The 13,057-nt window shown below is 66.6% G+C and overlaps 2 protein-coding genes across 3 annotated transcripts; one reads left to right on the forward strand and one right to left on the reverse strand.

Annotated features, from left to right (window-relative positions):
- Nucleotides 1-7,110: 7,110 nt before the first annotated feature.
- On the reverse strand, nucleotides 7,111-8,832 carry LOC104353626 (class II histocompatibility antigen, B-L beta chain-like). 2 transcript variants are annotated; one of them, XM_086480933.1, is made up of 6 exons: nucleotides 8,723-8,832; nucleotides 8,178-8,444; nucleotides 7,671-7,952; nucleotides 7,450-7,556; nucleotides 7,314-7,337; nucleotides 7,111-7,153 (listed from the first exon to the last, which is right to left on the reverse strand). In XM_086480933.1, exons 1-6 carry the CDS (start codon nucleotides 8,811-8,813, stop codon nucleotides 7,145-7,147), a joined length of 780 nt encoding a protein of 259 aa, XP_086337059.1. In that variant the 5' UTR covers nucleotides 8,814-8,832; the 3' UTR covers nucleotides 7,111-7,144. The 2 variants fall into 2 exon arrangements, with proteins under 2 accessions (XP_086337059.1, XP_086337058.1); XM_086480932.1 differs by having other exon boundaries at nucleotides 8,178-8,447.
- Nucleotides 8,833-9,350: 518 nt separating this feature from the next.
- LOC104354370 (RLA class II histocompatibility antigen, DP alpha-1 chain-like) lies at nucleotides 9,351-11,813 on the forward strand. Its single transcript, XM_086480934.1, has 4 exons — nucleotides 9,351-9,426; nucleotides 10,136-10,393; nucleotides 10,699-10,980; nucleotides 11,090-11,813. Exons 1-4 carry the CDS (start codon nucleotides 9,354-9,356, stop codon nucleotides 11,242-11,244), a joined length of 768 nt encoding a protein of 255 aa, XP_086337060.1. The 5' UTR covers nucleotides 9,351-9,353; the 3' UTR covers nucleotides 11,245-11,813.
- The last annotated feature ends 1,244 nt before the right edge of the window (nucleotides 11,814-13,057 follow it).

Consider the following 13,057-nt stretch of genomic DNA (forward strand, 5'->3'; position numbering starts at 1 on the left):
GGGATTTTGGGAGGTTTGAGGGGGGTTTGGAGGGAGTTTGGGGGGGGTTGGAGGGAGTTTAGGGGGGGGTTGGAGGAGTTTAGGGGGGGGTTGGAGGGAGTTTAGGGGGTTTGAGGGGGGTTTTGGAGGGGGATTTTGGGAGGTTTGGGGGGGATTTTGAAGGGGAGTTGGGATTTTGTGGGCTTGGGGGGCGTTGAGGGGGTTTTGGGGGAGATCTTGGGGCTTTGGGGGGGTTGGGGGAGGGTTTAGGGCTTTGAGGGTGTTTAGGGGGGTTTTGGTGGGGTTTGAGGTGGGGTTTGGGGTGCTTGGGGACCCTTGGGGGAGGGGTTGGGGGGCTTTGGGCGGAGTTGGGTTTTTTTTGGAGGGGGAGTTTGGGGGTTTTTTAGAGGTTGGGTTGTTTTTTTTTGCAGTTTGGGGGTTTTTTTTGGGGGTCCTGGGGTGGTTGACCCCCCCCCCTCCCCTTTTCTTGGGGGTCTTCTCCCCCGTAGCCCTGAAGAAGCCGGTGGGGAAGACGAAAGAGGAGCTGGCGCTGGAGAAGAAGCGGGAGCTGGAGAAGCGGCTGCAGGACGTCAGCGGCCAGCTCAACTCCACCAAGAAGCCCCCAAAGAAGGGTGAGTGACGTCATCCCCCCCCGCAGTGACATCACCTCCGCCGTGACGTCACCCAGCCTCACTTTTGGGTTTTTCTTTCCCTTTTTCTTTTGTTTTGGGGGGGGGGGGGGGCACGTTGCAGCCAGCGAGAAGCCGGAGTCGGCTCAGCAAGTGGCCGTTTCCCGCCTCAGCGCCTCCAGTTCCAGTTCGGATTCCTCCAGTTCCAGTTCCAGTTCGTCGTCCTCGGACACCAGCGACTCGGATTCGGGTTAGATGGGGGGGGGTTATGGGATTGGGAGCCGCGCCCCCCCCCCCCCCCCCCCACTCTCTCCCTCCCCCCCCATTTCCCACCCCCTCCCCCCCCAATTTCCCCACCCCCTCCGTGTGGGGAGGTTCGGACGAGGTTCTGCGGGACCGGACCCAGGTGAACCGGACTTTATTTTGGGGGGGAGGGGAGGGGCGTGGACAGAGCCCCCCCCAACACCCACCATGGGGGGGGGGGGGGAGCAAGGGGGGAGCCCCCCCCCTCCCCGCTGCCTGAGCGATGACTCTTGGGGTGCAGAGGGGGGGGGGGAGGGTAGGGGGGGCCCCCCAGTGTTTAAAGGGTTGGCCCCCACCCTACCCCCACCCCCTCATATCCCCCCCCCCCCCGCCAGCTCCCCCTCCCCCCCCCCCTCCCCCCCCCCCCAAAGTTTTACTGTTTGTTGTTTTAGGGTTTTGTTTTATTTTTAATTTTTTTGTTGTTGTTGTTGTTTTTCGGACTCGGGGGATTTTGTGTTTTGGGGTTTTTTTTTTTTTGTTTCCCAAAGGGGAAAAGTTTTGGGGGTTTTTAAGAAGATAAAAAAAAAAAAAAGAAAAATGAAAAAAAGAACCAAAAAAAAGAAAAAAAAAAAAAGAAAATTTAAAAAAAAAAAAGAAAAAAGTTTTAAAACCCAAAATTAATTAAAAAAAAAAATTAAAAGCCCCGGGGGGGGGAGGGGGAATGCGGGGGGGGGAGGGGGTTGGGTTGACAGTCCCCAGTTTGGCTTTACCCTGGGCCCCCCCCACCCCTGGAGGGGGGGGAAGGGGAAAGGGGGGGGGTACAGGGGGTGGGGAGGGGAAGCGCCGCCCCTCCCCCTCCCCTCTCATCCGGGGAGGATTTTTAATTTATTTGCGCCGCGGGGGGGGGGGAGGGGGTCCTGGGAGGCGCCTTGTACATACCCCCCCCCCACCCACCCCCCCCCCAGACGGTCAGGGCAGCATGTTCCCGCGGGGGGGAGGGGAGGGGGGGGGGCCCGCCTGGTTTTTTACGTTGACTGTATAATTTTTTTTTCTACTTCTGTTGGTTTGTTTTATTTTTTCCCCCTTTTTTTTTCCCCTTTTGCCCCCCCCCCCCTTGCGCCCCCCCCCCCCCCCCAAATTCTTAGCCCCTTAGAGCCGTGTTTTCATCTTACTGTATGTTTCGAACCTTTCGATTCTTTAACATGTAAATAAAGAAAATATTATTCGAGTTGAGCCGCCCTCGTCCACGTCTTAATTTGGGGGGGGGGACACACCCCCCCACCCCCACCCCCCCCCCGGGGTTGCTCCTTTGGGCACCCCGAGGTGGGGAGGGGGACGGATTTGGGGGGGCGGGGGTCCTGAGCCCGCTCGTGGGGGATGGAGCTGGGGAATCACGGGGGGAGAAATTGGGGGGGGGGTGGGGGGGGGAAGGCTGTGTGCCCCCCCAAAAAAGCGGAGAAGATGAGGTCAGCATGGGAATGGGGGGGGTGGGGCTAGACCTACAGCCCCCCCCCCCTTTCCCAGCCCCTCGCTCCCCTTCTTGGCGCAGGTAGAAGAACCCCAGTGCTGAGACACCCCCCCCCCCATTTTCCTGCCTTTCCCCCCCCCCCCCCCCTTGAACTGGGGGAGGGGGGGCCCCAGAACTGGACACAACCCCCACCAGCGCTGAGGAGGAGGAGAACCTCCATCTCCTGGCCCCGCTCTTCATCATGCCCCCCCCGGCCCCCCCCCCCCCCAGGAGGCTGCTGGCCACCTTGGCCACCAGGGCACGTCTTCATCATGCCCCCTGCCCTTCCCCCCAGGAGGCTGCTGGCCACCTTGGCCACTGGGGCAAGTCTTCATCATGCCCCCCCCCCCCCAGGAGGCTGCTGGCCACCTTGGCCACCAGGGCATGTCTTCATCATGCCCCCTGCCCTTCCCCCCCCAGGAGGCTGCTGGCCACCGGGGCCACCGGGGCATGTCTTCATCATGCCCTGCCCCCCCCCCCCAGGAGGCTGCTGGCCACCTTGGCCACCGGGACAAGTCTTCATCATGCCCCCCCGCCCCCCCCCCCCCAGGAGGCTGCTGGCCACCTTGGCCACCAGGGCATGTCTTCATCCCTCCCAGCAGCGATAACCCCCGGGGTTTATCCCAAGGACCCCGGGGGGGGGGGGCAGAGAGGCCCTGGCGGGGTCCCTGCCCAATCCTGTACCCCACGTTGGGGGGGGAAAAGGGTCACCAGCCCCAAAAAGGGGTCGCCCCTGCGGGGGGGGGGGGGGGGGAGCGAACTGGCCGCGTGCCCCAAACCCGCCCCCCCTCCCCCCAGGGTGTTCCACCCCACGGACGTCGGGGTCAGTGTAAAGCTGGGGGGGGGGGGGGGGGGTCACCAGGGCCAATGGTGACATCTGAGGGGTCTCTGTCCCTCCTTCCGTCGTCGATCCCGACCCCGCGCATCCCTGAATCCAGGCCCTGAGCCCAGCTCCTGCCTCCCATCCCTCTCTCCTGCCCAGTCCGGACTGGGACTGCCCCAGTGCCAGCCCTGCGGCGTGGGGGTGACATCGGGGGGGGGGGGCAGTTGGGTTGGGTGTTGGTGTTGGATCTATTTTGTACATATTGTCTATATCCCGTTATTTCCCTAATTTTTTATTATTATTGTTTCATTAAAGTTGTTTTCGTTTTCCAAACCTCTCTCCCTCGTTCCCTCTTCTTTTCCCTTCCTGGAGCGGAGAGGGGTTCAGCGGGAGCGTCCCTCCCTCCTTCGTGCCACACCCCAACTCCTGGGTCCTCCGCAGAGCCGCTCTCCCCCAGGCCGACCCCTGGGGCCAGGGGTTGGGCCTCCCCAGGGGCAGGACCCTACGCTGGCCCTTGTTGAACCTCCTGGGGTTCCTCCACCCTCCTCTCCAGCCTTCAGCCTCACCGCGTTCCTCCACCCTCCTCTCCAGCCTTCAGCCTCACCGGGTTCCTCCACCCCCCTCTCCAGCCTTCAGCCTCACGGGGTTCCTCCACCCTCCTCTCCAGCCTTCAGCCTCCCCGGGTTCCTCCACCCTCCTCTCCAGCCTTCAGCCTCACGGGGTTCCTCCACCCTCCTCTCCAGCCTTCAGCCTCACGGGGTTCCTCCACCCTCCTCTCCAGCCTTCAGCCTCACCGGGTTCCTCCACCCTCCTCTCCAGCCTTCAGCCTCACGGGGTTCCTCCACCCTCCTCTCCAGCCTTCAGCCTCACGGGGTTCCTCCACCCCCTCTCCAGCCTTCAGCCTCACGGGGTTCCTCCACCCTCCTCTCCAGCCTTCAGCCTCCCCGGGTTCCTCTCCAGCCTGTCTCACTGGGGGGCAGCACAGCCCTCCGGCTGCCTCTCCGAGCTCTGTCCTTCAGCCCGTTCTTGATCCACCTCGCCATCCACCTCGCTTTTCCCACCCTTCCCGAGCTTCCCCCTGATGGCAGAGGGCGTCAAAAGCCTTGCTCGTGTCGAGGTGGGCAACATCCAGCCCGTCGTGCCACCCTAGAAGGCTGTGAGGTTGGTCGGGCGTGCTTTCCCCTCGATTAATCCACGCTGACAACTCCTGATCATCTTTTCCTCCGCCTGCTTAGACGTAACAGCCGGAACGCGCTGTTCCATCGCCTTTCCGGGCACGGAGGGGGAGGCCAACTCCTCCACAGCTCCCCGCATCCTCCTCCTTGCCCTTTTTGAAGGCTGGAGTGTCTTCGGCCTCCCTCCCCTCCTCAGGCACCTCTCCTGTCCTCCGCGACCTCTCCGAGATGACGGAGGGCGGCGTAGCCGCAACGTCTCCCACCTCCCTCCGTGCTCGCGGCTGCGTTCCTGCGGATTTTGGAGCGTCCGGTCCCGCTGAGAGATCCCAAACCCAACCCTCTTTGACCGAGGCGGAGCCTTCCTTCCTCCACTCTTCCTCCTCTGCTTCCAAGGTCTGGCAGACCCAACTTAGCGGTGAAGATGGCGTTCCATGACTCTGCCTCCTCCGTCACCGGGGCGCCCACCTTTTCCCCGTGTTTGAAGAATCCCTTCTTCTCGATTCTGAAGAATCCCTTCTCCTCGTTTCTGACGTCCCTACCTTAATTCCAACCGGGCCTTAACCTCCCCCGTGGCGCCCCTACGCGCTCTGACGATGTTCCTACGCTCCTCCCAAGCGGCCGGTCCCTTTTCCCGCGTGCTGTCAACTTCTTCCTTCCCTTCGCGAGAAGAAGTTCCTCCAGGAGCAACTTGCTCATCCAAACAGGCCCTTCTGCCTCCGGTGCTTCCTCGCAGGAATCCGTCCCTTCTGGTGCTTGAAGAGCAACCAGCTCCCTCGGGGTCCCCCCCTGACCTTTCAGAACCCCGTGGGATCCCTCCAAGCGGGTCTTCGAAGAGGCTGAAGTTTGCTCTCTGGAAGTCCAAGCTTGCGGTCCTCCTGACTGCCCTCCTGCTTCCACGCAGGACCCCGAACTCCGCCGCAGCCGAGGTTGCCCCCCGCAGCCGAGGTTGCCCCCCACAACCTTCCCATCCCCGACCAGGCCTTCCTTTGTCGGCAGGAGGTCCTCTCCTCGCCGGTTCCTCCGCCATCTGAGTCAAAAAGCCACCGCCGACGGTTTGCAGGACCCCCTCGTGGACTTGGATCTTTCCCAGTGGATATCGGGGTGGTTGGAGGGTCCCCCATGAGGACCGGGGTCTGGGATCGCGGGGCTGCTTCCCGCTGGCTGTAGGAGGCCTCACAGCAAACACCCACAGCGTCCCCCATCTTAGCCTGCCCCCTGGTTCTTCCCCGTAAGCTCTCAACTCCCTCATCATCCTCCCTCCGAGGCAGAGCTCAACATCCTCCAGGCACACCCCCCCCCCTCCCCCAAATCTCAACCCCCCCCCACGTCGCCTACTCCGCCTGTCCTTTACCCAAAAACTCCGCCGCTGCCACCCGCGGCGCCATCCCGGTCCCGGCGAACCCCCGCGCAGACCCCCCAGCCCCCCCCCATGGTTGTCCCCCAGGTTGGGTGCGTTGCGGTGCGGGGCATTATTTTGGGGGGTGGGGGTGGGGGGGTAATTGAGGACGCAGGTTTCGCTGGAGGGGCGCTGTGCCCAGGGGAGCGGGGAGGAGGCGACGGGACACCCCCCACGCGCCGTCCCGCTCCCTGTTCCCCACTCATCCCCCCAACCTACTCATTGTCCATGTTTCCCCCGAGAACCAGCTCCACCCCACCCTCTTTTGAGGGTCTGTTCCCCCTCCCAGCACGCCCCCCCCTTTCACAGCTCACCCGAGGGCTCCTCACCACCAGCCCCCTGGGCTCCCAGCACCACCAGGGCCACCAGCACGGCCCCAGCTCCCACAACACGACCACTCGCCATCGCTCGCGCACCAGAGGCTGGAAAGGTGCTGGGACCCCCCCGAGCGAGACACACTTTGGGGTGTCACCCCAATCCAGCCCAGTGCCGGCACTGGGAGTCCCCGCGAGGACCAGTGGGGAGGCAGGCTGGGCAGCATCACCCGTCACTGGGCAGAGCTGGGCCCCACGGGGCTCCCTCCGACACTTGGCCCGTGCTGGAGCCCGGTGACGCGGTGTGGGGAGCAAGAGGGGGGGGAGCGGGGGGTCTGTGGGGCTGGGGGAGGGGGCAGCAGGGGAGGGGGCAGCAGGGGCAGGAGGCCTGGAGCCCTGCGGGGTGCGGTGGGTGCGGTGTCGGGGTGCGGGGCAGCGTCCCCCGAGGGTGAAGGTCGGGAGGGCCGCGGGTGCTGATCGCCCAGCGCCGGGGCTGGACGGGGTGCCCACCCCAGGGCCCTGCTCCCCCTCCAGCTCCACCGCAGCGGGGTCAGGCACCCGGAGGGGGGACACTGGAGCCACCCACCGGAGCACCGAGGGGACTTTGCGGCCCCCCCCGTCCCCGTCCCCACCCCTCACCCATCCCAGAGGCGGCAGGACGAAGTCCTGCAGTGTGCGTCCCCCCGCAGTGTCCCCCCACCCTCGCCGGCCCCAGGCCACCCAGCACGCCTGGCCCCACGGAGGACGACTCGCAGCCCTGTCCCGCACTCTGGGCCCAGGGCACGGAGCCCCCCAGCCCTGCCCCAATGTCCCCAAAGCACCCGGAGCGAGGGGGCCGCAGGGGAGCGGGACACTTTATTGGGGAGAGCCGGAGCGGCCGAGGGCCACCGTCCCAGGGCCCTGGGGACCCCGGGGCTGCAGAGCCGCCCCAGCCAAGCCGAGCTGGGAGGGGGTGAGGCCGGGCCCCCCCGTAGGGGGTCGGGAGGCTGCGGGACGGGGCAGTGCGAGGCGCGGGGCAGGAGGGCGAGGGGCAGAGGCCGCTGAGCGGCGAGGCAGACCCGTAGGGGCAGCAGCTCCTTCAGGAGGCCTGTGGGGAGAGAAGAGGGGGTGACCGCCGGGACGGGGCGGGGGGGCGTCGTGTCCCCCAGGCGCTCGTGCGGGGGGACACGCTCCCCACGGCCGGAGGTGCTGCCCCAGCAGCCCAGGCGGGAGCCAGCCCAGGCGGGCTGGGGGCAGAGGGACGTTACCTGCAGGCGAGGGAACGGGGCGCCCTGGAAGGCAGAGAGAGACGAGGTCAGCGGGGGGAAGAGGGCTGGGGGGCAGCCCCGCAGCCCCCCCCGCCCCGGCACCCCCCAGCCCGCATCCCGGCCGCCGCCCGCTCACCTTCTTGCGCAGGTAGAGGAAGAGCCCCAGCGCCACGAAGATGAGCCCCAGCACAAAGCCCCCCACCCCCGTCAGCATCTTGCTCCTGCCGGCATCCGACGGCGGCTCTGCGGGGACGAGAGCGGGGGGCTCAGGCCGCAGTGGGGGTGGCCCCGTCCCCCTGCCCACCTCCACCGGGGCCTCGGGCCCCCCGCCCCATGGGCGCCGCGCAGGGGCCTTACCCCAGGGCTGGGCGATGGGGTGCTGCAGGCTGACGTGCTCCACCTGGCACGTGTAGGCGTCCCCGCGCCGCGGGCTGGTTTCCAGCATCACCAGCACCTGGTAGGTCCAGTCTCCGTTCTGGATCACGTCCGTGGACACCACGCGCTCCGTCTCCTCCTGCCCGTTCTTGAACCACTTCACCTCGATCTCCGCCGGGTAAAAGCCCGTCACGTAGCAGAGCAGCCTGTCGGTCTCGGGCAGGGAGCTCGACTGCAGGGGGGAGACCCTCACCTTGGGCTGAACTGGGGGGGAGGGAGAGCGGGCTGGGAGGGGGCTGGCAGAGCAGCGGGGCCGCCCCGCACGCCTGCCCCAGCGCTGGCCCTCGTGGCCCCACGTAGGACTTGCCAGGGACTCACATCCCTGCCCAAGCACGGCGCGGCCACGCCCCCCCCCCCCCCCCCCCTCTCACGGGCCTGGGGGCTTCGGTTGTGCCCGTCCCTCGGGGAAACATTCTGCCTCGCTCTCACCTCTCCTCTCCATGATGAAAGGGGTCCACACCCTGTAGTTGTGCCGGCACGTGTCCACCTCAGCATGATCCCGCTCCAGTATGTCCGGCTGGCTGTTGAAGTACTTGGCTTGGTACTCGCCCAGGGGGGCGTCGGCCACGTAGTGCCCCACGTCGCTGTCGAAGTGCATGAGCTGCTGCCGGTTGTGGATGTACCTCTTGACTAACTTCACCCGCTCGGTGTCGTTGGTGAAGTAACAGTCGGCCTTGAACTGAAACTGTACAAACCCTGCTGGTGCAGACACGGGGAGGTCAGGGTTCCCCACTGCACCTCCTCCCGCCCCATCCGCCCCCAGGGAACTAATCCAGTGCCCAAGGGCTGCGGGAGGTGGGGAGGATGCCGCGGGACACCCCCCCCCCCCACGCCATCCCACCCCAGCTTTACAACTCATCTCCCCATCCCACTCATTTTCCATGGCAACCCCCAAAAAAACCGCTCCACCCCACCCTCTTTTGAGGCTCTGTTCCCCCTCCCAGCATCCAGAACCCCCCCATTGCACAGCTCACCTGAGGGCTCCTGGCCACCAGCCCTGTGGGCTCCCAGCACCACCAGGGCCACCAGCACGGCCCCAGCTCCCACAACACGACCACTCGCCATCGCTCGCACACCAGAGACTGGAAAGGTGCTGGGACCCCCCCTGAGGGACACTCTTCGGGGTGTCACCCCAGTTCTGTCCAATGCTGGCACTGGGAGTCCCCGCGAGGACCAGTGGGGAGGCAGGCTGGGCAGCATCACCCGTCACTGGGCAGAGCTGGGCCCCGCGAGGCTCCCTCCGACACTTGGCCCGTGCTGGAGCCCCGGTCCCAGGCAGGAGGCTGCCGGCCCCCGATACAGCAGGGGGTCCCCCGCCTCGGCAGCCCCCACCCCCAACCTCCCCACGACCCTCTCCAGGGGGCTGCGCGGCCCCAGTTGAACAGCGCACCCCTTGGGACCCTGCTGGGTGTCCGTCCGTCTGTCTGCTCTGCAGGGTGCTCTGCGCTGCTGCTCTGCCTGGGAACAGCGGAGTCAGCGTCGGGGCTGCCTGCCATTGGCTGGGCACTTGGGGGGGCCCCGTCCCCCGGGCAGGGGGGCCCTGGCTGGGAGCGACACCCACCCCTCGCCTGGTCCCGCTGGGGCTGCCCGGTGCCAGCAGAGGCGATGGCCGGAGGACGGGGCGCCGCGCTGGCGCTGCTGGCTGTGCTGACCCTGCGTGGCGCGGGGGCCGTGAAAGGTGCGTGAGGGCGCCGGGGTGGCGGGGTGGCGAGTTTGGGGGGGTGCGGTGGGGTGGGGGGGTGCCCTGGACCCGTGTGGGTTTGTATCAGGGCACGATCGGGCACTGCCCCGGGCACGGGGAGCTCCATCCCTCCCTGGTCATGGGTTACCCCCGCGTGGACATGGGCCCCACGGGCCCCCCAGGAAGGCAGGCTGTAGCAAGGGTGACCCCTCCATGGATCTCCCCGACCCCCACCTTCCACCCACCCTGTACCCAGGCTCCATGGGTCAGGTCCCTGCAGCACCCGGGTACTAGGAGTGTCGCTTTGCCTCACCCAAGGGGGTGTTGACGGGGGGGGGGGGGGGTGGGGGCAGCAGCGCTGGTGCCCCAGGGACCTCCCACCCCAGCCCACCTCACCCCAGAGCATGTCTGGGGGCAGGCAGGGTCCCAGAGCCTGGCTGCGCTGTCACTGGCCCCAGCCTCAGGATGACACCTTACGCCAGAGAGGACAGTGCCGGGGACGGGGCAAAGGCGGGGGTCAGGGGCTCCCTTCTGCGGGGGCTCCGCCTCTCCCCACCCCAAGAGCCTGCGGTGGCGGGGAGAGGCTCCGGTTGGGCTCCCGAGCCCTTGCGGTGTCCCTGGTGGGAGGCCTGGAGGGTGAGGAGAAGGGGCTGGGGCTGCCCCACGGCGGTGGCTGTTGCTGCCCCTCATCCCCGTCTCCCGGCAGTGGGGAACGCGATCCACCAAGGCGAGTTCCAGCAGCGAATCGAGTCGTTGCGGCAGGAGGATGGGGAGTTCCTGCAGCTCTTCAACGCCGACGAGGTTTTCCACGTGGACCTGCAGAAGCAGGAGACGGTCTGGCGGCTGCCCGAGTTCGGGCACTTCACCAGCTTCGAGGCGCAGGGAGCTGTGCAGAACAGCATCGCGAGCAAGTGGTGGCTGAACTACCTGGCGAAGCACTCCAACGACTCCCAGAGCCCTTTCGGTAACAGCGCGGCCACGGCGCGGCCGGTGCCCTCCCCCCCGGGGCCCCTGCCATGGCCAGTGCCCTCCCCCCCGGGGACCCTGCCGTGGCCACCGCTCCCTCAGCCTGAGGCCCGGTGCACAGCGCCCCGCTCCCCTGCGGCAGGCGGGCACCCGGGCACAGCCCCACGCTGGGCTGCGGGGTCTCCCTGGGTGGGCGGTGGGGCACAAGCGGGGACTCTCCAAAGCGCTCTGGAGGAGCAGCCCGGCTGAGCCCAGGCTCTAGGGCAGCACTAACCCCCTCCCTCCTCCCCGCCATGTCCCCAGTGCCACCCGAGGTGACGGTGTTCTCTGAGGACCCCGTGGAGCTGGGGGACTCCAACGTCCTGATCTGCTACGTGGACAAGTTCTGGCCGGCCGTCGTCTCCATCACGTGGCTGAGGAACGGGCAGGAGGTGACGGACGGCGTCCTCGAGACCGTCTTCTACCCACGGGAGGACAACACCTTCCGCAAGTTCTCCTACCTGACCTTCGTCCCCACGCGGGGGGACTACTACGACTGCCGCGTGCAGCACTGGGGGCTGCCCGCCCCCGTCCTGAAGCACTGGGGTGAGGAGGGGGGCTGGGCCGGGGCCTGCACGCCAGGGTCCCCTCCCCTGGCAGGCAGCCGGGGGGGCTCAGCAGCGCCCCGGCCTCACCCGCCCTCCCCCCTCCGCAGAACCCCAGCTGCCCCTCCCCGCCTCCGAGAGCACCGAGACCCTGGTGTGCGCCCTGGGCCTGGCCGTGGGCATCGTCGGCATCGCCGTGGGCACCGTCCTCATCCTCAAGGCCACGAAGATGAACGGCGCCCGTGCCCCGCGCGACCCCCTGTGAGGGGGCAGAACCCGGGGCACCCTGCTTTTCCCCAGCCAGACCCCCTGCACCCTCAGCCACCCCTCACCTCAGCCTGGAGGGAGCCCCTCACCCTGATGCCCCATATCTCTGCCCCACCCCGTCAGCAGCCCCTTCACCCTTGCAGACCTCATGCAGAGATGCTGGAGCTGGCTCCAGAGCCAGACCCGGCAGGGGCCCATCTCCACGGGAGGGCTGGGCTCCTTCCCGTGGCTGGGGCAAGCCGTGGTGATACCCAGAGCCGCCCCGGTTCATCCGCTGCCAGGGAAGATTTCTTCGGAGCCCAGAGGCCTGCACCAGTGGTCCTAGCACCCAGCCCACACCGCCGCTACGCTGGGGCTGCCCTGATCCCACGGCCATCTCCAGTTGGGGACGCGGTACCTCCTCCCAGCCCAGATGCAGGGTCTTCCCTGCAGACCCCTGAAGGGAGGGGAGGTGTGCCCTGCCCCATAGCTCCCCCTCGACGTACCATCTTGCCCCCTCCTCTCCTGCTCTGCTGCTTTGTCATTGCAATAAAGTAGGTTGGGGTTGATCCTGCCGCGCGACCCTCACCGTGAGTCCGTCATCTGCACCGTGCTAGGGGGTGTCTGCAGCTCTACAAGCCCCCTTGATGTCTGGATGATCTATGGGGCAGTGGGGTGTGGGGCAGGGCTCCATCTCTTGGCAGAGGGAAGGGGTAGGGTGACCTCTGGGGTTGTCCCATCCGAGGTAGGTGGGCGCTTAGCACCTCTAAAGAACGGTTCCGTGGGGGAGGCACCAGGTTGTGGTTCCTGGGGGGGAAATGGCACATAGCCACACTCACGGTAAGGCCAGGAAGGGGCTCCGGGACAGCCCGACCCATCCTGCTGTGCCACAAACACCAGCAGCCGTCCCTGGGGCACACGGCGCTCTGGTGAACTGAGTGTGGGCAGAGCCAACACCAGTCAGGGCCCAGATCCCGGGCAGGGGAGTCCTCACTGGGTCCACCAGTGCCCAGAGAGGCCCCCAGGGTTGGCTGGGCTCCCCAACCCCAGTGTTTGCCCCCCATGGGTGCGAGGGTGTGTGGCTGACCTCCTTGCAGGGCTGGGATGATACAAAGGGGGGAACAGGTGAACTACAGGCAAAGAGACCGGTTCATCCGACAGCTTTTTTCCTGCAGGCATCGTTCCCCGTCGTGCGCGCACACATACACGCACGCACACGCGCACGTATCCTGGGTGATGGAACGGAACCTTGCAGCCACCCCCAAAAGCCATCAGCTGGGGCAGAGGGGGAGCAAAGCCGGATCTTGCCCTCAGCCAGACCAGTTCGCCCAGCAGCAGCTTTGCCTGGTAACTGGTGACACCGCAGCCCTGCTCAGGAAGTCTCCGGCAACGCCTGTTTTGGTTCCCCTTTCCCTCCCCCGTCACCGCGCGGTCTAGGCACGAGGGTTGTGCACGTGGGGCGGGGCTGGCGGGGCGCTCTGCAGGCTCAGCTTTTGGTGCCGGAGCTCCACGTTGTGCCGGCGAAGGGGTCCGAGCCCACTGGGCAGAGAGGTGCTGAGCCCCACGTGCGCGAGCCCACGCTTAGGGGCTGAGACAGCGGCACAGACCGGCGAAATTCCCACCGCCGTGGGGCTGTGGAGGAGAAGCAGGCCCCGAGGAAACCCCCAGACCAGGAGCAAATCCCTCCCGGGAGCGGCCGATGTGGACAAGGCAGCGCGGCGGCCCTGGGCCTGCTTCCCTCCTTGCTGGCGGCGAAAGAGGAAGATGCGGCTGGAACAGAAAGGGGATGACGTGCGGCGGGGAGGATGTGAAACCCGCCTGCCTCACATGTG

Source organism: Leptosomus discolor, unplaced genomic scaffold, assembly GCF_034619465.1.
Source record: "Leptosomus discolor isolate bLepDis1 unplaced genomic scaffold, bLepDis1.hap2 HAP2_SCAFFOLD_188, whole genome shotgun sequence".
In the NCBI taxonomy this organism is placed as follows: domain Eukaryota; kingdom Metazoa; phylum Chordata; class Aves; order Leptosomiformes; family Leptosomidae; genus Leptosomus; species Leptosomus discolor.